The 26,703-nt window shown below is 36.5% G+C and overlaps 1 protein-coding gene across 4 annotated transcripts; it reads right to left on the bottom strand.

Annotated features, from left to right (window-relative positions):
- CCDC136 (coiled-coil domain containing 136) lies at positions 1–26,703 on the bottom strand. 4 transcript variants are annotated; one of them, XM_072401904.1, is made up of 9 exons: positions 26,572–26,703; positions 24,501–24,692; positions 22,978–23,052; positions 21,466–21,780; positions 20,279–20,390; positions 19,486–19,732; positions 18,730–18,864; positions 12,516–12,624; positions 1–4,993 (listed from the first exon to the last, which is right to left on the bottom strand). In XM_072401904.1, exons 1-8 carry the CDS (start codon positions 26,684–26,686, stop codon positions 12,526–12,528), a joined length of 1,290 nt encoding a protein of 429 aa, XP_072258005.1. In that variant the 5' UTR covers positions 26,687–26,703; the 3' UTR covers positions 1–4,993; positions 12,516–12,525. The 4 variants fall into 4 exon arrangements, with proteins under 4 accessions (XP_072258005.1, XP_072258006.1, XP_072258008.1 ...); XM_072401907.1 differs by having other exon boundaries at positions 4,919–4,993; positions 12,516–12,578; XM_072401905.1 differs by lacking the exon at positions 12,516–12,624.

Raw genomic sequence — 26,703 nt, 5'->3', positions numbered from 1 at the left:
ATGTGCTGTGTGAGTCCAAATGAGGAGGTAATGGAGAGCAGTTTGGTTGAGGAGGGAAGGTTGGGCTCATCCATTGCAACATTAAAATCACCAAGGATTAGGGTGGGCAGGTCATGGGAAAGAATGTGTATGTGTATATTTATACCTTAATACAGCTTTTTGTTGGAATATCTGCCTAAGCAAAAAGGCAAAAGAAGGCTCTTACTAAAGAACAGCCGATAGCAAAATGACAGTAAATGTTTTCATATAGTAAGAATTTTTGGATGCCAGTAAGTCCTGGCATGCTTGAACCCTCTGTTGTTGCATTCTGCTCACGTTATCAATGCTTTCCACCAAAAAGCAGTCATTAGGTTTTATAGCACTTTTGCAACCATTTGTATTGTTTTATTCTAATAAACTGATTAAATTGATTTATCATATTGTATATTAAGTCTGCTGTTCACTAAAGACAAAGGATTATGTAGCTTTGCTTTGGTTGAATGCCTTTCCAGCTTTTCAAACACGTTATGCATCTAAGTCTTCTGCAGAGGCCTCATGCTTAAAAGCTAGACAGTTAATAACGAAATGAACCTAATTTTTGGATCTCACATAAGCTTAACCTTAAAAAGTGAGCATAGTTCTTCTAGTGATCACTTTGGGATAAAATGTGGATAACGTCAAAGTGAATATTTAAGTTAGAGAAAGAGAGAAAAAGAGAGAAGAGAAGAGAGAAAGAAAGGTTGGTTGAAATTAGCATGCCATGGAGACTGGGGGCTCTTGAGCATAAAGTAGCAGCTCAGTGCAGATTTAGATCTGAAAGCTGTGATTGATCACAGGTTCTATTTACAAAACTTTAGTAATAACAGTTAAGCAATGACTAACATTTTGGCCATTTATATAAAAAAAACTTTAAGATGTGAGCTGAATAGTTTCTGGTCCATAGTACATGACTGCAATTTGCTATTTGCTATTTCAGGAAGATTGATTTCATTTGAATTTTCCCAACATAACTTTTAACCCCCAGAGTACACTTGTAAGTATGACCATAAAACCTAAACCACCAGGGGTGGCCATAAGCAGGAAACAAAATTTTTGATACATTTATCAGCTTAAAAATGTTGAGGCCCTTTGGTCCCTGCATTATCCTGCTGCACTGGACACTTCCTTATAATTGCTATTATAGTAACTGGGGCCCCAAATCTGCCATCTCCCAGCTATGGTCTGCTTCTGAAAACGAAATGAACAAGAAACAAAATGTTCAGCCAACTTTCAAATGTACTAATAAACAAAAGCATATATCTATCTATCTTCTGCAAATTAAATATACTCTGCTATGGCTTGGACACTATCTGCAATGATATGGACATCACCATATTACATATTTCTGGCTTGTACTAAGACATGCTATTATTTGCTGCGCTTTTGCTATTTTATTAACTAACATGACATAACAGTCAGAACAAATCTGCAACAGTTTGGTCAGCAAAGTTTACACAGTATGGGAGCCATGATGTAGATGACAAAATCTTAGAATACGTAGGGTGTTCTAAACATGACATATTAAAGTTGAATGTCTTAATGTTAATTAGCCAAACATTAACTTCAAACTGCACCAAGTCACCCATTTTCTGTAAATCAGGGAATAAGTAGAACCTTTATCATGTTATTATAATGTCTTTGTCTTCCTATGCCAGTGACAATTTTTTATCACAATGTCACACAAACAGGAGATCAGATAAACAGGAAGAACCTTCTATTGGGGTATTGGATAACAATAAAAACCTGATAATAGTATATATTTTTCCCAAGCCATAAAAATAGCAATCCGTTCCAAAATCATTATATGTCGACTGATGGTCTCTGCATGTTTTAAGTGTTTGTCAGACATATCTTGTGTATTTTACCAAAAAATGACTACCTCTAACAAAGTTTATAACACAGAATGAAAGAAAAAAGAACTTTTTTTATATACTATTTTAGTGTACAATAAGGAAGCACCAAATCCCAAATTTATCCTCCAACTATGGCTTTAATATTAATAAATTTTAAATATTTTAAATGGCTTTAAATATTAATAATATTCAGTTCCTCCTTACTATTGGAAACCCTGTTAACATGTTATCAAAAATGATCTGCATTTTACTGATCACATCATTATCAGAAACTTTAATTGTATGCTGTACTTTTTAAAAACATATTCGTTACACAAAAGCACACAACCTGTTATTATTAGAATCTCAAAGTCCACAAAACAACAAAGTATCCTTAAAAGTGACCAAGTGAAACCTACCTGAATGGGTAATAGTGCACCTAAACACACAAAGCCATTAGCACGGGAATCTTGTTAGACAAGCTCACCAATGAGCATGCAAGGTTTGTACAGCATTTGGCCCTAAGGTCCTGTGGGCTTCTTAAAGTCCAATTCCAGCCAAAATGTTGTTTTATATTTGAATAGAGGGGTAAAGAGGTAGAATACGTTTTTCTGTTACATTTATAAAAAGGGCAATCTAGAAAAGTTTTTTTCTTTTTATTAAAGTAGCAGTATATTTAGCATCACCACAGTTATAGAAGTGGCCATCAGTAGAAAAGATTACCACTTCTTTTGAATGAATGCCAATGTTATGATTAGGTGTTACCTATTTTCTGGCACTTTATTCCGGCTTCATCAATTTCCTTAAGTAGGCCTATGGAAATTGTAGTAGGCCTATGGAAAATGGTGGTTGTTTCACCCTGATTGCCACTTTTGCTGCAATTACCACAATACAAAATAGGAGTGTGCAGCTGCAACGAAAGTGAATAGGCTGTGGAAGCTGTTTCCGAATATGGTGATCAGGTTCTCTATTCAAGTGAATGGAGCTTATGTTTGCTATTTTAGGAATAATACAGTATGGGCATTTACTACTTTTGAAACCCTTATCACCACGTAACAAAACCTGTTGCCTCTTTTATCAATTTGGAGTGTAAAAATTGTGATTTAAATTGTATTTAGGATTTCAAAAATCGAGAGAACACAAACGTGCCATCTAAAGATCTCAGATCACCATTTTGCTCTCAAAAAGTTTCCTTTTCTGCCTGGCATCAGTCACTTGGATGAAAAGTAAGAGGAAATCTCTTTGGGGAAAATATACAGCAAATATTTTCTGAGAGAAATACTAAACCTTCCTTACTATTGGGAGATTTCCCCTGGCTAACTTTTCTGTTTGATGTCCGCCCATCAAATAGGGAATTCCCTTACTTCTGGTACCTGTCAAATAGACTGACTGGGAGGGAAATCTTCATAATATTATATGGATTGATATACATTTGTGTATGTATTCGTCCAGTTTTGAACTGGGTACTATATTTTGCTTTTGTATCTGAAGAGGTTTTACATGCTTGATGGGTTAGGGGAATTATATAGTTATTAAAAAAAACATCAAAGTTTTGTACTTTGAATCTACCTTTTTTTTTATAATACCCTAAGTTTAGCCAGCACACCTTCTGGGGTTTAGTACTCATTGGGGTTGATTTACTAAAGTTTGGGCTGTTACAAGTATTACATAGCTTATTGAATGCATTACTTTGCAAGGTATACCCAATCCATGCACATGATTGGATAGCTAGGCTTCGCTTCATTCACTAATCTAAGTGAATATTACAGAGTGATAATTCAGTTTAATAAGCAAAATGATTCAACCCCTTTTTTACTCTCCAAAACTAAAAGATATTTTGGCTGGATTCTACAATATCATGAATCAATCAATCTTTATAAAGCATTTTCCTTATGTGTGTTAATGGTAACTATACTAAATCTTAGATGGCTTTGCTGTTTTATACATTATTCATTGGATGGTTCCTTCTGTAATATAAAGTGAACCTACACTGATAATCCCAATCCTAAAAAGGAAACAAAAGGCTATACGTTACTATAAAAGTAGCTGGTAATCTTTAAAATCAGGTATACAGTTAAAGATAGGAAAAGGTAAAGCTTAGCACCCATATCGCACAACAGAAAGGTCTACTTAGTTGGCTCTTTAAATAAACAGCTAATATATCAAACTATCCTAACTATCATGGCTATGACCATATAAAATACTAAAATAAATAAAATAAAATAGTAGCATAGCACCTCTAGTACTCGAACATTAGTGTAATAAATAACATGATAACCATAGAACTAAGCGGTAACTAAGTTAGAGTTTAAACGTTCCAAGAACAGTAAGATTTAATACTTAAAGATGATTCAAACATTCCCCCTGTAGTTCTGAAGGCCCTAGAGAACATGCAGCCTGCTACTGAATACAGTTACATTGACCCTCATGTATGAAAGTGTCTAAAGGAAATGATTGTTCTGCCCATTGCAGCCATTCTCCATGTTCCTTTCGGCACTGTAAAAGTGATCCGTGAATATATAGGAGTTCTTCGTTTAGACACTGTTCTACATGGGACAGGGCTAAAGCAGGGGTGTATAACACATACCAGTTGCTGCCTTTGAAATAAAAAGAATTTCATTGTTATAAACTGAATGATGATACTTCTAAAATGATCCACACTGACATACATTAGACTGATACAAATAAAAATGCAACAGCTATATGGAATTTGTATACACTTTGTTTAAACAATGTGCCATGTATTGGCTCTTAAAGACACTGCTCACTGTAACAGACTATTCTATGAATTGATCTAAGTGTTATATTCATCAAGAATCATTGAAAAAAAACACTTTCAATGCTGGGTATTTTTTACCCACTATGCTGTGTTGTGTAGATGGAAATTGTTGTGTTGTATTTAGGTGTATATGGAGTGTTAGAGTGCTGAAGACACTGTGCAGCTTCTTGTTACATTAACAGAATAATAAATAGGTGGTTATGGATGACACTAAATACAGGAGGTGCACTATATTGGTCTGTGTAGAAATGCTGTACTGTGTTGTTCCTGTTGAGAATCAGTCGGGGCCTCTTCTTAGACTCGGACATAATAATACAACAGCTGCGGCCACTGCCAGGAGGAAGAGAGGATTCCACAGAGCAGCCTGGGAAAGAGAAAGAAGGGGATGTAAGAAAAATGTAATCATTCCATATGCAGCCATTTATTAAATGCGGTGGATTCTGCATAACTAATTTATTAATATAAAAACTCTATTTTCGATATTCATGTTACTTTCAGCCATGTTTATGAGCAATCTACTTTATGTGACTGTGTGCCATAGTTCTAAAATAACAAATGGTTGTCTTGTTGATCACTTGCTGTCAGACACCAATTAAGAGATTCTTAGCTTTTTTAATGTGCCTTTGCCATGCAGACTTGCCCATGTATTTATAGCAGAATGCTTGCTTTACTGCCATTTGCCCAATAATAAAGACAAGGTTCAGTAAAGTTTTTTGGGTGGGAGCAGGTTGTTGTTTGTCCCATTTGAAAAAAATCCTTTCCCTTCACAACAGGAAAAGAGGAAAGTTCTCCAAAGTTTGGGAAATGCCCTATTAGATATTTATCACTGGAACAAATGCTGTCATTGGAAGATTTCTCCGCTATTCCTGTTATCCTGGCAACTCAAAATTTAGTTTTTTTCCTCTCACCTGGTGACAGTGCTAACATAGACAAATAAAAGAGAGTAAATATTCTTAACAGAGATACTGATGCCAATAAAAACCTGACACTGGTAGTAACCCCTTAGCTGTAAGGAAAAAAGCATGTGGATTAGTTAGGACACATGCTCATGTTCATGTGCATACCAGTAAGAAAAGATTTGAGCAGGCGTGTGCCCATACTTGTATGCGTATCTGTGCACAAACATGCTCATGCACATATGCATTCCTCAGCAGTGTCAGCAGTTAAACCCGGTCTCTAGTCTGCTACCTTGCTGACTGGTCTTTAGCCTTGTATGCACCTCTTCTGACCTATGTTCAGAATCACTTATGGTGGATTGTACCCTGACTTTGATCTTGGATCAACTTCTTGTTACATTATATGGACTCTGTCTAACTATTGATGATTTTGGCTTGTCCTTAGACCTGCATTGCCTACTGTTATTCTACCGCACTTGCCAGCACCTGGCTGATTCTCTGCCTTTTACTCAACCCGCCTCTGATCTGTGCTTCTGTACCTTGTGTACTGGCACTTGTGCCCTCATGACACCCAGTACCCTCTGTCGTTAAAATCAGGGCCACCGGGGCCAAATTGGCAAAAGAGGCCACCTCCATCACCTCAGGCAACCACCAGCGACATTACCACTTTATAATAAAATCTATTTAAAATGGATTTATATACCATTTAAATATATTAAAAAAAAATTGATTTAATTACGATTTTCCTATAAAATCATCATCCTTTTTTTGACATATCCAAGCGTTCATTAAAATCAAGCTGTAGGGGAAAGTGGAAAGTAGCTGATCAGTATTACTAATTTTTCTTTTCTGATCCTATTACATCTCATTAAATTGACTGGAAAATTAAAAACAAAAGCTCAGTCAATCCAAGCTTATAGATTGTCTTTGTATATTGGACCCCTGGTTGCCCTTCCTTTTTAATGGCAGACAACAGCCAGTGGGTAGCTTGGGTAACATTAGTCGTATTACCAGTATGAGGTGACCAACCTTCTGCCAGAGGTAAGATGTGTTTTGCTGAAGCAAAATCAGAAAACGTAATAGCAGAAAAAATGTCAGCTTTAACACTTCCAGAAGGAAAGTAGTAAATAATATGTTAGACTGCTGGGCGAAACAGGATATTTAACATGCATAACACTTTCATAGTGTTCTGTTTAGTACAACAAATATTATAAACAAAATAAAAAAAAGACAGGGCATAAACAAAAATCAAATGGTTATAAACGTTTCATAGATTACATCCAGGCAACTAGCACACTCAAAACATGACAAGTGCACAATGTACAATAGACCTTTAGCCAAAAAATGTATTTTTTGGTGCAGAAGTGTTAATACATCTGTCAGGTATAGAAGTAGAGATTTAGGGGAAAAACTGAACTGAACTAACCTTATTTGATATTAGGGTAGAGTTTTAAGGATTTATAACTCACAGCCTTTTGTCCAGTGATTATAAATGTATAAAGACAGATTCCTTGCTTCAAAAACAACTAGCAATTGTTCATTATTTCTATTCCTACCTCAGTTATATTATTGGAAGCAAGAAACATTTTTGCTGTGAGTTGTTCATGCTAGAGCTCAGTGATCAGAGTCAGCCTTGTGATATACGTAGCTGGAAGGGAGTATGCAAGGAAATGTAATAGAACAATGGTGGCTAACGTTAAAATTATGGAGGGTAGCAAGTTCTGCCCCGACACATTAGGAAGGATGCTAAATAGTGGCATGTGTTACGTGTTGACGTGTAATAAATCAAATTAGGCAGTCTGTTCAAAAAGGAACAGGCTGTAATGCACATTTACAGCATTTACAGAAAATGTTGGTTATACTGTGCCACAACATATCCTAAAGACAAAATGGGAGTAAAATAAGCCCTATTTTTGGTATCAGTTATCACAATAATAAGCCCCACATTGGTGTTGGGGACTGCAATAATAACTCCCATATTGGCCCTAATAACTTCAGTAATACCTCTCCACATTGTTGTCAATGACCACAATAATAACCCTTTCATTGGTGTCTGTGTTCACAAAAATAAACCCCACATTGTTGTCAGTGGATGCAGTAAAATTCTCCAGCATTAACATTAGTAGCTGCAAAAACAAATCTTACAATTGTGTCAGTAACAGTAATAATATCCCCACATTTGTGTCAGTGTAACAATATTACCCTCATGATGGCAAGAGTGTCACTTACCTGATCAAATTCTGCTTTCTCCCAAGTAAAACTGGAACCATGTTTTGGTGGATCTGACACTACTTCTTTTATAATGCCAGGTGCTGGAATGCAGAGAGCTCGGTGACATCCCTGTGCTGCTCTGTAATGCCCCAGTTGGTGCCCAACAGGTGACGGACCCGGGCCAAAACACAGCAGGCCACACTTTGAGGGTTGGTGGGCCGCATACAGCCCATAGGCCATGTGTTGGGCAGGGCAATGGAGAAAGCATGTGATTGGTAACAAACTGATCCTGCTCTCTGACACTATAGTAATAGCAAGTAGGAAATACATTGAATAGAATAAAATAAATTATGGATTCCTGCAGTACAGAAGACTAACTGTGGTATTATGAATACATCAATAATTAACAGTAAGTGTTTGAAAAAAAGCATTTATAAACACCATTAAATGCTGCTTAATTAAACATAAATTGTCCCCAGAAGTCTCTTTAGAAACTAACACTTCACAGGGGATTCACAGTCTCATATGTCCTCTGGAATATAACTCAGCAGGAGGAGTCATTGAGGATCTATACGGATAAACACAGGTCCTATGGGAATCTGTGCAAATGGAACTGGGTATTGTAATAATGGGCCTCTTTAAAGATGAGTGGTCAGGCTCCAAGTAACCTAAAAGATTGCAAGTAAAAGCACAAAAAAAGCAGTAATTTGCTTTTATGTAATCTTTTTTTTTTTTAAATAGTTTAGCAGCATTTTCCCTTCTATTTACAATAATGTATTCACTTTAAATGTACCTTTGGACTTACTAGGGAAGTCAAACATTCCAGAAATAGTAAATTCCCTAGCACAGCTATGTCATACTCCTCCTATCACACCATAGCCCTCTTCTTTTCTTGTAGTGTCTAAATACTCTCTGTTCTGGCCCATCTCCTCTGCCCCTAACTTCCCTACATAGACTTTTATTTTTTGAAAACACCTTGGAGTGTCACTTGGATAACGGCTTGTGGGGCTCAATACACTACATCTTGGATGGCGGCTCCCAGCAGCAGTCTCACGGCTTTAGATGTGTACACAAGTTTTGTAAATGTGTAATACCATACATAAAGTATGTAACTGCAATATTGTTTTAATGAATGGTCTGCAGCTGGGTCTATTTAACATTACTGAATAAACCAGATTACCAGCCTATGTTCTTATTAAGAAGGTGGGGCTTTTATTACTGATTGATATTTTTTCATTGAAAACATTAAAAAAGAACTCAAAGTCACAAACAAATAGTCAATAGAAAAAATATAAGGCTAAGTCTACACTGATGGTATTTTTAAATGGTGATGCAGCTTTTGTCTGAGTTTTTAAGCATTTTAAAGGTGTTTAAAACCAAGCTATGTGACAGAGAAGAATTATTTTGGGATAAACTGTCTAGAAATCATTCAATCATCTAACAAACATTTGTAGATCCACATAAATAACCAACATTAATGAATACCTCATACATTTGTAGGTGATATTAAGTGGGGCATTTGCAAGCGTTTATGGGCACTTAAGTACTGTCCACAATCTGCAGGATGCATTCTCTTTGCAGCCTTTAAACAAAATGCTTTGGTGTGAACTAGCCAATTTGAATGAATGAGAATTTCAAACAGGAGTTTTTAAAAACTGCATTAAACTCGGGCAAACAGTCTATGTAGACTTAGCCCAAGACATTCAACACAGACATCTGCTCATGCTGTAACATTGTTAGTGTGTATTCCTCATAACGATTATTTTGCACTGTTTTTAACCCCAGTCAATAATAGACCCAGCACACACAAATTAAAGCACGAGATGTGAAAGATATAATAAATAAGAACTTAAATGCAGCAAACTGCTACTATGAATACAAAATGAGGTACAAAATGTGGAATTATTTCAAACCCAAATGTTGAATTTGAAATTTAAAGTTTTATTTGAAATGTATACAGATGAGAAAAATTTAGATAAGCATTATAAAAACCTAATTAACCTAACCTTTCATTGCAGACTTGTCCCCCTTTAGGTGTACCATGCATACAGTGTGATATGGTATGATATGGGGTTATTATAAAACAAAAGTGAAAATTGTAGTAACCAATTGGAATTCATATTTCACTAAAAAAGTAAATCTGCCATTAAGAACATATATGATCAACATACAGGCAGCATGTGGTTAGCATTCAGGCCTTCGCAGCACTAGGTCCCAGGTTTAAATTTCAGCCTGGACTCTATCTGGAAGGAGTTTGTATGTTCTCCCTGTGTCTGCGTTGGTTTTCTCTGGGTACTCCAGTTTCCTCCCACATCCCAAAAAACATGCAGTTAGAATTATCAGCTTTCAAAAATTGTCCGTAGACTACAATATTGGCATATGACTATGGTAGGGACGAGCCCCTTTGAGAGACAGTTAGTGATATGACTATGGGTTTTGTGAAGTGCTGCATAATATGTCATGGCTATATAAATATTGGCTAATAATAATACCTTTTCTTCCCTGACCCCTTTATAGCATTTTTTTAAATCATTTCACCATACTTGTACCCGCTCTGTGAGTCACCAATCACAGAAATTGTATTTGATTTATGATAAGTTCCTCTAGATATCCTAAACTTGATTGGCTGTTGTAAGTTACTATATTTTGCATATTGTCACTGCTCTTTGTAATATTATGTACACCAAACCTGTAAGCCTGTCCTGTTTTCATTAGGGCCTTTATGAGTGCTCCATGGTAAAGTGTGCTGCCAATTCTGAGCGCAGAAAATAACTGTGTAAAATGTAGCTATTTGTAAAATTCCATAAACTGTGGTGTTTCCAAATTGAGTATGCCTGACATAATATTGTAATTCTGAGAAAATACATGTAATTTTGGTGTATGATACATCACTCAGTCCCTGGTTGTCTGTGAAATTGCTGTTGTCCAGTACAAAATTGATTTCCCAGTCTTTAATTCCAGTACACAATATCTGGTCCAGTATCTACTTTCCAGTTAGTGGTAAGTTACTCAGTCCATGGTGCCAGGTGAAAATACAGTATGTGTTCCAGCCCTTGGTGTCTTGTAGAAACATTATGGTCTCATTCTCAATGCTTTCTGTAAAGTGTATTGTCCAGGTGCTAGTGCTCTGTAGGAAGCATATAGGTCAGTCGCTGGTAGTTTTTGAAACAAATTCTTGCCATAAACTTTAGTTCTGTTGGGAGTATATTAGAAAGTCTCTTATGTGCATTAGAAAGCATTGTTTACCAGTTTTATTATGCTTTATTGAAAGAATATTAATGCCAAATTCCAGCCTTACCTTTCTTTCAGAGCTCTCTCCTTCTTCCTCAAATCCCCTACTATACCATATGTAGATAAAAAACTTACGTATAAAAGGGTTAGATTAGGATTACTCCCGTGATCTTCACTCAACCCTGTCTTGAGCTTTGCTGGATCTAATACCAAAATTCTTTTGGGTATATGTGTTAGGTGAAACAGAGCAGACTAAATTTTCGTAAGAAGACACTGTATTATGAAGACACGTAAGAAGACACGTATTATGACTAAATAATTGCAAAATTTCACCAGAACTGCTTCACATCAGGTGGATGGTAGTGTCATCCCCACCACGGCACCGTAGGCAGAAGATGAGGGTAAAGAAATCCTAATTTTTTTTTTATAACAGGTACATTTTGCATCTACATATGGTAATTAGCGGAGGAGGCTTGGCACATGTGAACAGTTATTTCCACACATTGGGCCTGATTTATCAAAGCTCTCCAAGACTGGAGAAGAAAGACTGAATGAACTTGGGTGATCCAGCAAACCTGGAACATTTCCTAAATCATATGCTATTATTTGGCAAATGTTTTCAATCCTAGACCAGATTCATTTAAGGTTTGCTCAATCACCCAGATTCTCCCATGATGGCCTATCTTCCCCAGTCTTGAAGAACTTTGATAAATCAGGCTCATTGTCTTAACAATAATAATTTCTATGGTGGTAAAAGCAAATAAAGACACTAATAGACACTTTCCCATAATGCAAAACAACCCAATATATTAGTAAAAGTTAGCCCTACTAAGAACAGTAGGTTCTAGAAATGTCATTCACTGAAAATTTCATCAAAATTACTTCCAAGGAAATGGAAAAGGAAATCAGAAATCTAACTGGCTCTGACATCTAATAACTAACTTCTCCTGGTCCCATAGGTAATGCCTGCTTCAGCCAATTATACAGGTATAGGTAGTCAAATGGTACAAAGTTTGGTATGCTAGCAAACTGTCCAGTCTGCCAAAACTGTTTTGCATTGTAGGAAAATCAGTCCATCTGCAAATTCAAAAATGTATTTGACATTTTTCATTGTTTACCCACTTGGCATTCATTATAACCCTTCATATATTGATAATTTACATATTTACCCTCATACTAGTATGAAGTAATGTCAGTGTAATGTTGGCTCACAGTCACATTTTAAGCCATCTTTATCTACAGGCATTTACTAAGCCACAAATATAAGCAATGAACCACAAGAACAAAACACATGGGGAACATTCATTATCAACTTTCTATGTCATAACCTTAAACGTTTTACATTGATTTTGCTTTTTGACACATGTTAAAGTACAGTGTTATACATCTGAAGAAATGTTATGAAAGAAAAGTGAAAGAAGATGCCAGGGCACATACAAAGATGGCAGACAGATTAGGTTTCAGGCATGGAAGCAGAAGCATTAGAGATACTCCTAGCCTTGCAAAGCAATGCATGCAGAGCACGAGGAGTCACAAGGAAACCAGTACCTGATGTGCACTAGGACGTCTCAGCCCACCAGCACCAGAGTGTCCCCATTATAACAATAAGTCCTAGGAGGGGAAGGGAGAGAACAGGAGGGTCAGATCCAGAGGGGGCCTGAGAGGAAAGAGGAGGGACAAAAGAAGTAGGAAAGAAAATAAGAAGGGAAGGATGAATGTTTTGGTGAGGAACAAAATAAGAAAAATGTATGGAGAAGGTGGAGTCAAACCAGTTTTAGAAATTACATGAATGGGAATAAAAGTATGAATGATTTCAAACAGGCGTTTGAATTGGAAAGTCACAGCAACAGTAAAGAAAAGTTGAGAGAAAGTTATGTTGTATGCAATTTAAAGAAGAAAGATATGGTTCAACAGAAATAAAATGCATATGAGTATAAATTAGAATTAGAATTAGTAGGAACAAAGAAATTACATTTATGTAATAAAAAATAGAAAAACCAAACAGATGTGTATGGAAAGTATTATGACAAGTTATGGCAGATTCCATACAAATATCAGGAGACCGATCAATATGAGACAAGACACCAGGGTAAGAGGATATTGTCGAAGGGTGAGATAAAAAACAGACCCCCCCAACAGCCAGAATGCAGAAGTTTGTATTTATAGGTCAGTGGATTTAGTGAAAAAATAAACACAAGGATGAAGAGATAGTTCCCCACATACCATATGGCAAGCACAGAAAATAACAATTGTGCATGAACAGCAAATCCCAAAAGAAAACACATGGATGGATTGTTGGATGAAAAAATATTGCAACAGTAGAGTGTGAGAGGAGAAATAGATGAACATGTTTATTTTCAAGAGATAAGATTAACATGTATAGAGAAGAAAATATAGTTTATAGGAGTCATAAAGAATGAGGATAGGCCATAATGAATGAAGAAAGACCAAGTGACATGACAGATTGAAAAAAAAGGGGAAAAAGAAAAAGAAATATTTTGGTTATAAAGGCACCTGAAGAAAGATCAGTCAACTCAGTTGTAGTATTGTGTATAATAATGCATGCAGATATTTTGTTTTCATGTTGTAAAGGTAAAATTAGAAAGCCATTGTGTGATTGTACTGCTACTAAAGTAGTAGAAGAAAGTTTGTAACTCTTAAGTTTGGTAAGTAATAATGTGAAGTAGTCCTGAAAAAAAACAATACAGTTTTGTTACTAATTGACCATTTTTAGATGATTCTGGTTGGCTGTGGTATTTTTTATAATAAATACTTGCTTCCAGGATACTCCTAGAAATGACAGGTGGGTGGCTGATAATAATTAGCTTATAAAAACACATGAGTACATTTTGTGACCCTTGGAGACTTCTACCGTTAGGGGAAAACTGATTGCTTAGAATGGGTATTTCTAAATCAGTGGGGAGACTTTCTAGGCAGTTCCAGGTCAATTAATGGAGGAACAGGGGTTTTCTTTGTCCATAAAGTATATACTGTATGTTGTACACAACAATAAAATTAACTTAAAAAAAGTACAAGCTTACAATGAAAACAGTGCCCTATCCTATTTAGAATAATGGGAATAAAGGACTCAGTCTAGACAGGTAATAATCAGACTAAGTTTATATTATTATAAATGATTCCCTTCTTCTCTGTAGGGTGAGGAAACAGGTTGCTGGTGGTTTTTAAATTCACCCTACTGTGAAGAAACGGAATCATTTATAATGACTGAGTCTTTGTCAGACTAATAACTGTCCTTCATTATCATTATTTTTAATAGGGATAGGGCATTGTTGTCAATGTAAGCTTGTACTTTGTTTAAGTTAATGTTATTGTTGTTTTGTACAGCAAACAATATATACTTTACAGCCAAACAAAACCCCTGTTCCTCTGTTTCTTTCTTAAGTTTATTCAACTATGTTACATAAGGGGTTGGACACCTTATGTTATTTTAGGTAAGGGAGCACAATTTCTTCTCTTCTTTTTAACAATCTTAATTTGTTACTACGATAGATAATGTCGAGGTTAATAAATTAGTCCTACAAAATGGACAATTGAAATCACGTTTAGAACTAGTTTGAAGTATATTAGAACTGAAACAGGTTCATAGTGCACCATTAGCAAAATGTTATTTGTATTTGTATAAACTGGGTTATTGGATAATGAGACGTGGTTCTAGTAAAAGGCTAGCTAAAAGAGTCACAAACTTTCTTTGTTCCCTAAATAAATGGAAAGACATAAATGGAATGACCTTCGTCAGATCGATTGGAAGAAAATAATCCTCACTATGGTCAGTCTAACCTTCCTGGCGGTATTTTTAAATGTTAAAGCTGTACATATAAATACCCATTATTTTAAATTTCCTGCTTGGTCTGGCCCACCAGCCCCACAGTCCTGCCCCCCAGCCTAAGGCTCGCGAGCAGATGCCCGGCTGGCATCTGCTTTCCCTAGTCTTGCATCCCCAACGTTCACACGCCGGGGAAGCACATGCCAGGCATTGCTGGAGGACGCCACGGGCATTGCTGAAGGACACCGTGAGCACTGCTGGAAGAAGCTGCTGGAATGTGGGAACCAGGTAGAACTTCCCGGCAATTCCACTCAGAGTGTGGCTCGGGGTTACCGCTTTTGGCACTGAAAATAAACTCCAAGCCACATTTGGGAATACCGCCAGGGAGGTATAAGGAAATCATTGAAAAAATATAAATATTGCCATTTCGGCTGTCTAATGCTGAAGATTATTTGTTGCCTGGCTATCATGCCAATAATGGAAATATCCCAAAATAAGTATACAGATACTTTTTCATTTTAGGTAATTTTTGGTTGCATTGCTTGTTTTGGTTGTGTGATTTAAATTACTGAAACCAGACATATTTATCTAATGACAGGTGGGCTTTAAAGGAGACCATGCAAAAAAGATATATTTATAAATTTTCTATGGTCAGTGTAATGATGGCATTTATTTTATAAAACAAAAATTTGGAATAAAAAATACATAATAAAAAAGGTTAACTGTATTTTACAGTATTTTTCCTGTATCACTATTTGTAGTCTAAAGAGGTTTTTTTTGTTAGCAGCAAAATATAATGCAAGACTGTCTGCTGCCAAAGCTGCATGCAAGAAATGTTCAGCTGCAGGATTTGTAATGTTTAATGTAAAGACGTCAGATGACACATGCATAGTACATTAGCAAAAAAAGTTTATAATCAGACTTCCTATTACAGTGAATGAAAAGAAGCCAACTCCTAAAACAACCCCGTGATAGGGGTGGCAACTTACCTGTTAACATATATAAAGTGCAGGTACCTAGACATGTACATAACTTCAGCAGCCTAACAGCCTCTTCTAATGAGCAAATCTTCAACATATCCTAGTTGTGTTGAAGCTTGTGCTTTATTCCTGTGAATTCCTATCGACTTATAACTATGATGAATGAATAGGCTGTCTCACTAAATAATAGGAATGATCACTAAACAAGGAGAATGATTACAGAGTTAAGAAGAAACAGGGCAATTATTATTTTTCAAAAACCCCTATGCCTCCCCCATCACAGTGGTCCCTAAAGAAATGGGTGTATTCAATCTGCATTGACCATTTTACTTTTATCCAGAAGATCCATCTGAATAGAAGACATAATGAAATTTCTGACAGTAGCCAATTGGTTCAGTATTTTAGACCTGCAAAGTGGACCTTGATGTAAGCGGACAAAAAAATGTCTTTGAGGTAGAGGATAGAACAGTTCAATTTGTTTGAGGTCAGGTCCCCCATGGATAAATTTGGCCACCACTGTTAGGGTTTAGAAAGTCCAACAAACCAGTTACATTCAGATACCTGCCCTTCATGTCTGACATCTGTGCTTCTTTCATTATAGATTTCCTAAAAAATGACAATACCAAGTTTTAATATATATATATATATATATATATATATATATATATATATATATACAGTGATACCTCGGCTAACAAAGATAATTAGTTCCGGAATCACATTTGTTAGCCGAAATGCAAAAAGAAACAACTACAGAGTATGTCTTGGAAATTAAAGGGTTATAAAAGGTTGCAGAAGAGATAAGTCCTTAAAATCACCCACAACCTCAGCTGTGTTTAGCAAAAGATTTCTTCTGCAAGTCCTGCAAACTGCCCCCTCTCCTCCTAAAGCCTCCGTCCTGCACAAAAGCAGCAGGGAAGCCCAGTTTTTACGTAAAGAATAAATGCTATAAATCACACCTACCTCTCAAATTCACAGCCACATGGAGCGTGCACCATACTGGTACTGGTATGGTACTCTGGAAGCCCCTCTCTATATAGGTCAAAGCAATGTCTCTCTCTCACTTTTCTAACATACTTTCATGGAGTATGTTATTGGGTGTCTTAGCCGAGTCCCATAAACAGTGGGGAAAAAAATTGTTAGCTGAAAATTTCTGCCCTCCTATTGTGTGTTACTTCCCCCACTTCCTAGATTGTAAGGTCTCCTGTTTATTAATAATAATAATAATAATAATAAAAAAAATACCTGATTCTATTGGTAAAATGGTAACTCCATGTAGCAGGTTTGATAACTGTCCCCATAGATAAGATTTCACAGACTACTATAAAAACCTGACAGCTAAGCTTCTAAGCTTTCTATTCTCTATTGAAATATTGTTTTAAATATGGTACTTAACTATGTAACATGGCACCCCAGTAACAAGAAATATGGTAACATGATACTATGTAACATGGAACCTTAATAACATGGTATATGGTAACATTCAGCTCAGTAAATGATACATGGCAACATGGAATCTGAATAACATGGTATATGGCGCAGTGTTACATGGCAGGTCCATAACAACATAAAGAGTAACAAAGCACTGTATAACATAGCAACTCAATAACAGAGTATGAGGCAATATGGTAGCTCAACAATATATTGTACGGTAATAGGGCACTTCACTAACATAGTACATGGCAGCATGGCACTGTGTAACATAGCACCTCCATATAAGACATGGTAATGTAGTACAGTAACATGGCACTTCGGTAACATGGTCAGCAATGTAGCACCTCATCAAGATGTCATATGGTAACATTGTATTCTATTAATGCAACATAATGTAACAAAACATGGCACATCAATTAAATATATACTGAAATGTGACATATGTTACAAACAACATATAACCCCAAATCATATCAGGATAAAACATGGTATATGAATACTTTTTATCTATGTAACATGGGATATAGCAACATGGCACCTCAATAACAAGAAATATGACAGAATGGCACCTCAGTAACATAAGATATGACAGAATGGCACCTCAATACCATGGCATATGACAGCATGGCACCTTAATATTATTAGTTATGACAGAATGTCACATCGGTCACATGGCATATGACAACATGGCACCTCAGTAACATAGGATATTTCAGCATGGTGACTCCATAACATAGGATATGATAGCATGGCACCTCAATAACATGGAATATGACAACATGGCACCTCAGTAACATGGGATGTGTTAACGTGGTGACTCCACAACATAGGATATGATAGCATGGCATCTTAGTAACATGGGATATGACAACAAATCATCTCAGTTACATGGTATATGGGAACTGAGACCTCATTTACATGGGATTTGACAGTATGACCATGTATCTTATCACAATTCACTAAGAAAAAAGCTATATGACTATAAAAATGGCACCTCTCAAAATAATGATGCACTCCTTGTACTTTAGCTCTAATGTTCTTATTTTAGCAGGAGTAAATTATTTTGTCCCCATTTCTAGACATAAAGAGACTGTCAAAATGAACCTAACTATGCTGGTATAAAGTTAAGGAAAAGTGTCAGAGCTTACCTATTATTTTTCTGGACCCCCACCCCTCCACACACACATTGCATCTAGTAGCAGTTTCTGGGAAGACATCTCTGGCTGCATATAGTTCATAACTGCTATAAGCATCATTATTACATTTTTTATATTGCTAACTTGCCAAGTGTAAAGTTCCTAAGTTGTATATTTGGCTGGGTTTTGAATTCATATCTAGTGTAGTACACTCTAACAATAGATAGGAAAGGGTGCATGTAATGTGCATATGTTTGTAAGCAGAGTGTCAGATGTGCTGCAGGTGTCAATAGAACTAGGTATTCTTTGGGAAAACTATACTGCTTGAGCAGAATGACTAGGAAGCAAGAAGGAAGAATTATTGCACTGTAACACAATAATGGTTTATGAAACTAAAGCCTGTAAGTGAAATGTAGCAGAGCTGCTACCTGCAAGCCACTTTCCTTCAGCCTATGAATCTCCTCTCTGCACAACCTTAATTCCTCCTGCAACTTCTCCTGTTCCTCCTGGCTGATCCGATGACGTTGCTGAAGATCCTCAATCTCAGTTAGAAGACCAGCACACTACAAAAAGAATGAAATAGAAGAAATTTTATGATGGGCTTTTGTTAATGACAGAACAACATCTGCAATTTTGGGAATGCAACAGTAGGATAAATGGAAGTAGAGTGAAAGTCAAATGCAATAAAAGGGTTTGTCTATTCTAGACACAAAAATGTGTAAAGTGCGAAACGTGTCAGTGATTATTAAGAAAAATGGTAATTGTGATGGTTTCGTTTTTATAATTTGTATATATGTTTGTAATTTTTTTATTAAAGTGTAAATTATTTTTTTAATGTGCATACCTTTAAAGTCCCATTTGCTAGCCCTTTTCTATGTCAGTGTTTCATAGGGATGTGGTATGAAAATTTAGGACTCAAACGCAGCAGTCAATGGTAATGAGTTATGAATGATAATGGAAGCTTCTCATTTTAGCCAAAAGCAAGCTCCAGGTACTCCGGTTTCCTCCCACATTCCAAAATACGCAGTTAGGTCAATTGTCTTCCCCCCAAAAATTGACCTTAGACTGTGTTAATTATATATGACTATGGTAGGGGCATTAGATTGTGAGCCTCCTTGAGGGACAGCTAGTGACATGACTATGGACTTTGTAATAATAATAGGCTGTCATTACCCATTACCCACCTCAGTCTGTGCTGTCTGAACTTTCTTTTCTGCACTTTGGAGCTGGACGTGCAGTTTTTGTCTCTCCTCCTCTCTGGTCAGCTTTTGCTTCTCAGCATCTGCAATTGCCTTTTCCTCACTAGCCACCGTAATGACAATGGTGCTTTCAGCATCATAGTGTGACAGTGTTTCCTCTTTTAGGTCATTTTCTTCTGCTTGCTTTGGTTGGGACTCAATTACTGCATTACCCTGATCTTCATCCTCTCCCCTACAAGAGACAAGGAGAATTACATTTCTGCTGCCATGGTTCTGTATTGTGAATATAATTATAATAAACCTATTCTGCATCAAACAAGTGCTCTTTGGTGCAGTAGATTAATAAAATCGTTTCCATTGTGTTTATGCTAATACTCCAAAGCAAGCACTCCTCCCATTTCATTGTAATTGTCAGCCATTACAAGATAATTATCTCAGCATCAGGGCTTAATATCTATAATAAACTGAGCTAATAATTAAATATGCTCACCTAAGGTGCCAGAACTAATAAAGACTCAAATAAAATGTCCTGCAGGGTTATCACGAGTATCTCTGTAAGAACGTTTTTCATATATCAGAATCTAGTAGATTTATCATGAACCAGTCAGTTGTTTTCTGCAGCAAGTAAAACTGCGGTTCACTAAATGCAACAATACAGGAACATAAAACATCTTGAATGTGTTTGTGAGGCATTGCTTGGATTAGATAGTACAACACATAGATTAATCACAAGATACCACAGCTCTATGTTAAATAAAAATAAAATAAAGATGGGTACCTCTCTCCTCCCATCAGCAGTAGATGACTCTTCAGCTGGCTGTTACTCTCCTGCAGAATACTGCGCTCCATCTGAAGATGTTGGCACTGGTCCCGCAGGAACTGCAGCTCTCCTGCCATAGGGACAAAAATGTGCAAAGGGGCATGTGATTACAAACATAATAAATCATAACAACCTGCATTCTATTACGAAATATAGATCTACAGAGGTAAATGGAACACAAAAATGAGCAGGCCGAAAATCTTAGGCATGGAGTTAGAGTTTTTAGACTTATAGATATTAATGTATTTTTCAATGCCACCCTTAAAGACAGCTATAAAGATAATTGATGTCATGGAAGTGACCTTTGACTTAAAGTTGGTAGGTAGACATTAGAGGGCAATCAGCCACAGTAATGAAGCTTTAAGAACCTCTAAAAGAACCACAGGTAAGAATGGAGGTCACATTCCAAGGAAGATTCCTCCTGACAAATGTGCTCACTTCTTTTTGTATTCCTGAATTTATGTGAACCAATCTATTCTTAAATTTATTTCCAACACTGATTGGTACTTCTGCAATGCCATTGATCTCCTTCTGCTCCTAAGCCAAATCAGCATTCTTGATTTCCATTGACTTGCATGCCTACCTGCAAAGCAGATAAAACTCCAACAAATATAACCTGTGGAGATAACATAACTCCAACAAAAGCAAATGGACATGTGTAGAATGCTGTACTAGTATAACAAATATAACTTTGTTGTAGTCAAGTCTGTTTATAAATATTTCATATACCCAGGTTCCTATACTTACCACAATGATTGCACTTTACACATGTTTGATATCTATATTAGTGGTGGCACAGAATGCTCATTGATTAAGAATACTATTTGTATAAATATTTTTAATGCAATCTTTTTTTAGTTTTAGGGGTGCAGCTCTTATCTGGTTTATGTGGCTGTTTAACTTTTCTATTCACCTTATAACCATAGTCATTGTGGCAAACTTTTAAGTTTTCCACAGGGTAAAAAGTGAGGGAAAATTCCAAAATTTGGTCACTATAAGAAGAGTTTCATTTCCTCTTGCAACTCCCAAACAGGAAATAAAGGAAAATCTCCAAAACTGGCCAAAGACAGAAAAAATACCACGATAGGGAAATGTTTGCTAGTCATAAAGGAACAATAAAAAAAACTCAAAGTCAGTGTGGTTACCCTGCAGTGTTGCAGGTTCCTGTCCTACATGCACACTACAGCTCTTCATGCTGATCTCTGCCCTTAAGGTGGTTATCTCCATCTCGTACTCCTGCCTTGTTTCCTGAAGCTCATGAAGCTCTGCCCGCAGCCTACACAACTCCTCTTGTAGTGCGGCAATGTCACTCTCACGTTCAGCTGCCGCCTCCTCTGCTGATTGACGTAGAGACATGATCTCCTCCTGTGCACAGCGTAACTCTTGGGACACCTCCAGCAGCTCACAGTCCTTCTCCTGTTCCAAGCTGTCCACCTCCTCCTGTACTGAGCGCAGCTGAGCTACAGATGGATGAAGACAAAATGTCATAACAAGGTTTATTTATAATGTGGAATACATAACTGATATTAAACAGTCCGTTGTCTGATATTGGGAGATAACAGAATCAAATAACTAAGTAGAACCAAGATACTCAACCTCCTTATGGTAAACCTCAAAGGAGTATTTTCAAATCCTAAGTGGCAAACATTTTACAATTCTGACTATTATTTGGATATGTAGACAATTTATGAGCTGAACTGTGCCATATACTTCCCTTTATTTTATGAATTTATCTTTTAGACCAAACCTTATCTGTTACATTTCTGCCTACTTGCCAAGACTTACCATTGGTTACCTTGGTAATTGGGGTCTAACAACCCAGGACGTGTTGTTAAAACTGGGACCAATTAGTGGATATTACATCAACAGATTACAAATATAATATTAACAATGTGGGTCATCGAACACCAAGGCTGGGCTGATGGGTGGGCAGAGGGTGCTTCAGCAGCAAAGATGTGCCAAGAACTGAAATCAACACTAAGGCAGCACACAGAACATGGACAGGAACACCCTTTGGCCTCTTCTCCTTGGGTGCTAAAGAACCTTGTCCCAGCTCTGTCAATCACTGCATGAATGCAAAAGTTTTCTAACACAAATCTTAAGCAATTAAAAAAATCTAAAACCTGATTACCTGTAATTGTATGCATAAATAATTAAAATTTTATCAAAAGGTTAATTCCCCCAAAAAGTAATATTTGCTATAAAAATGGAGTCTGGTAAACTGAACTACCTTCTGATCTTTTATATTGTTTGAAGATTCTGTTGACAAAATCAAGATTTTAGTACTTAATACCTGAACAATTTTCATGCACAAGTTAAAGTGTGTTCAGACCCATACAGCTACTGTTGCATACAATGTATATTTATTTAATTTATTAATAATGTATAATTATTTATTCCCCCCTTGTAATGTTCACGGCAGTGGAGCACATCTGGGAGGTGAACTTGTAAAGTTGTAAGAAATCCTTGCATTTTTTAACTTTCCAGCCCTTATATAAAAACTGATATATGATTTTAGGTGGTTCAACATTTAATATCCATTTATATTTTTCCACCATAAATTCAAAGAATAATGAGGGTACCATGTTGACACTATTTAGATAGATGATAACGATAATATTAAATATTTGACAAAAATATGTTACTCCATAGCTTACCCTGGAGCCTCTGGATTTGCTTTGTGAAAATCTCAGCCTGTTGAGCACTAGCCAGTCTTTCTTCTTCAAGGATACCTGCAAATAAACTCCATATCACACAAAGAACCATTGTATATTCTCCAACACTACAATGCATTGTCTCCATGAGTCGGGTAAGAATTTGAATATACTTATTCACTTCATTTACAGAAATGATTGCCCTGTTTTGACACTGACTGAGTCTTGTAAGTCCTTGTGGCTAGATAATGTTAATTTGGCTTTGGTATAAAAGTTACAAAATAAAGAAGAAAGGAGCCAGGGTATGTGTTTTGTGGCATTTATGTTAGAAGAAGTTTATTCCTAATTATAGGAATATGCATAACACAATATAATGAGTGTATTTACAAATAGACATGGCTGATGTCAGCACGGGAGTTTCTTTTGACCTAATAACTAGACATAAACTCCCTAGATGAATTGGAGTGATTACACAATCACGTGTTTAGCCTCCGAGGGCTTTTTCAGGGAACTATTGTATATTGCTGGATGATGTTATGAGATATTTTAAAGATAAGGGAGGAATATATTTGAATGGAGGAGATACAAGGATGTAGCACTCATGTCTGGTTATGCTGTCTATGAAAGAAGCAGAGCTGGGGCGTGCAGCAGAGGCGCTGTGTGAGGAAATAGAGTTTTAAATTGGGAAATGTATGGTGGATGACCAGTCTCACAGTTTGTACAGTCCATACAGATGACTAGATTGTCACTAGTAATGACCAAATTCTGCAAAGTTCTTCTTTCCCAGCTTTCTGCAAAAAAAGGAACTGGACAAGCTTTTGGTAAAAGAAATAAAAAGGGAGAGCCAAGAAAGTCTAGGGGCACCTGGTCTAATTCCATACAGCAGAGGAGGGGGCATTTTGAGTTTGAGGGTAATATAAAAAATAAACAAGTCTCTACAATTACAAATGTGGAGGATCTATTACAGCTGTATGTATTGTTAGTGAAAAGCAATGACTTTTAGGGATAGCCTAGCCTCAACAACCACATATTTCCAAAACACATTTTTGGCTGTAGAATTAATACCTTTCTACTTTTACAATGCTTGCTTCTACTTTTTTTGCTTGCTGAAAGTATTTATTTAGACAAAGCTTGTCCCCCAACGCATATTCCCAGCCTGCTCCGTGTCCCAAGGAGGGAATTTGTGAATTGAGAGAATACTTGCTAGTGGCTGTTGGCAGCCTGAAGAGCAGCCAGGAAGTTTCTAGACTTTACATTTGAAATTCTTTTCACCATGGAACAAACCTGTCTCCACTTTGATCAATCTGGCATTTATGTGCAAACAATTTTCTAAAAAAAGAGGACCTTTTGATGAATAGGCCCATGATTTTAAAGACTATGACTAATAGACTAATATGTATACCACTGTTTGATAATAATTAAATCAAGGAATTAAGCATGTGTTAAAAAATGAAAGAAACAAGGTCTTATATCCTTTCATTCCTCACTGGCAATCTCTACAACCCTAAAGACATGATGTCATATACCTTGCATCTCCAGAAAGCTGACTTCATGTTTCAGTGCTAGCTCCCGAGTCTCCTCCAGCTCTGTCAACAGCTGGATAATCTGTGTCCTCAAATCTTGGCTCTCAAGGAGCATGCTATTTGGACCACTTTCTGAACTGCTTGGAACATCTCCAGATTCCGATTCCAGGTCAGGTGGCTCCTCATCTTCTGAGTCTGACAACAAATGTAAAAAAAATGTAATATGGGCATTTTGAAACAATGCATTTAATGTTGGTTTCATACTTCAAATAATGCCATTTCAGTCTATGTAACCTGTCTTTTGCTTGAAAAATAATAATAATAGTTTAGTAAGCAGGACTGCACCTGCATCAGACTTAAAGTGTGCAGATGCTAACCAGTTTGTTGCCAGGAGAGAGATATGTGGTAGTCAGTGGTAATCTCTCTCTCTCTCTCTCTCTCTCTCTCGATAGATATGCAATATTCCAGGGATATTACACATTTTTCAGTAATTCTTCTGCATATACTAAGCTGAAATATTGTTGTAGATGGACACAAAAGTAGTACATTTCAGGAAAATAAACATCTCTGTATTCAGCATTAGATGGAAGATTATGTAAGATTATGTAAAATAAAAGCACAAAACTGCAAGATTACTGCAAATATTTGAGGTGTCTTGTACCTTGTGTCTATATACAATCCTATCAAGAACAATCTTTTCAGAGAAAACCAAAGCATTACTAATACATTTTCAATTACTCTCTGTAATCACAGACAAAATTGTGACTTGATTAAATATCGATTTCTAGTTGTGATGAATAATGCATTGGATTCTGCAGTGCTCCAAAATAAGCAGCCTGCTTGTCAGTTTTTTCTTCAGTATGAGCTTTATGATTTTATTCTGCTTGTAACTAATGGAGAAACCAATGATGCAGCTGAAAAGGAGCAATCAATGATCTAGGGTGATAACTGGCTTAAATTGTAATGCAAAAGCTTGTTATCCATAAGGCTTAGAAACATTGGAAACTACATACAGTAAGTAACTCCACATGCAAATAATCCCTTAAAATCTACACCTTAAATGGCGTTATGTTGCAAATTACTGAATGATTTCAAGAGCCAAGGTTTACCTTGGGCTGCCTTTAAACATTGGAGAATGCCCAGATCTGCAGACATGCTTTAGCTCCCCTCAGATTAGCAAATCAAGGCTTTGCCAATCTAGCAAATTAGCTGGCCAAAGTTGTGTTGACTTTCATCGTTAAGATGTTAAATTCAGATTTTGTACAATTTCAGCATTTTTGATATGATGTCAGGACCTTACCACATACTGAGAGTGGAGAAGAACCCCAACAAAAACAAAAAATAAAAAAAGTTCATTTTACGGCTACGTGTAATAATTGTCATTGGAAACAAACGATTGACGACCGATCGACTGATAATCTTTAATAAAAAAAGTCCACAATAACTTGCCAATGATGCCGACAAACGAGAAAAGTCGCTAAAAACGAACGACCATCCCGGCGGATCAGATTGGGTGACGATAGTTCTCAATCTATTGTGTGTACGGTCGTTCAGTGATTGTGGATGGTTTTGCAGTACACTTTCTCTAGTACACGTGACTTCCTGCATCGTTCAAACAATCGTATCTAGTGTGTGTACATTACTGGTGGATTATTTTTGAACGATCGTATCATTACAGCATGTACAGAATCATGCACTATGGGATCGCTCATATTAATCATGCATAATCGTTGATCAATCGTTCGTTTTGCAACGACAATTCCAATGACAATTATTGCACATATGCACGTAGCCTTAATCATATTCAAGGTCTTTTTTTACCATTGTTTTAATTCACACATTTCCAACATTACTTTCATTTCAAATACTACCAATTCAATAGAAATCCAATTCAATACCAATTCAATAGAAATCCTCAGCAGCACATATTCAATATCAAAATACTTTTTTAACTTTACAGAAAAGAGTGCAATGTGCTGATCTTAATCAGTGGAAACTTTTTTTTCTTTTACTAAACTACCAAACCTTAATCATGCTTTATATAGGTAGAAATTATAGTTTTACTTACACCCACCATTCAGTAGCTCTTTTGGATAAGAATGATTTCTTCTGGTAAGAGGCTGGGGGAGCCAGCGACCAGGTCCTCCTGGGCCTGGACTGGTTCCTGTTGTGAAGAGGAGCACAAACATATATTTATATTTATTCA

This window comes from Pyxicephalus adspersus, chromosome 2 (assembly GCF_032062135.1).
Source record: "Pyxicephalus adspersus chromosome 2, UCB_Pads_2.0, whole genome shotgun sequence".
Lineage (NCBI taxonomy): Eukaryota > Metazoa > Chordata > Amphibia > Anura > Pyxicephalidae > Pyxicephalus > Pyxicephalus adspersus.
Note: the sequence above shows the minus strand (reverse complement) of the source record. Positions and strands in the feature narration are given on the sequence as shown.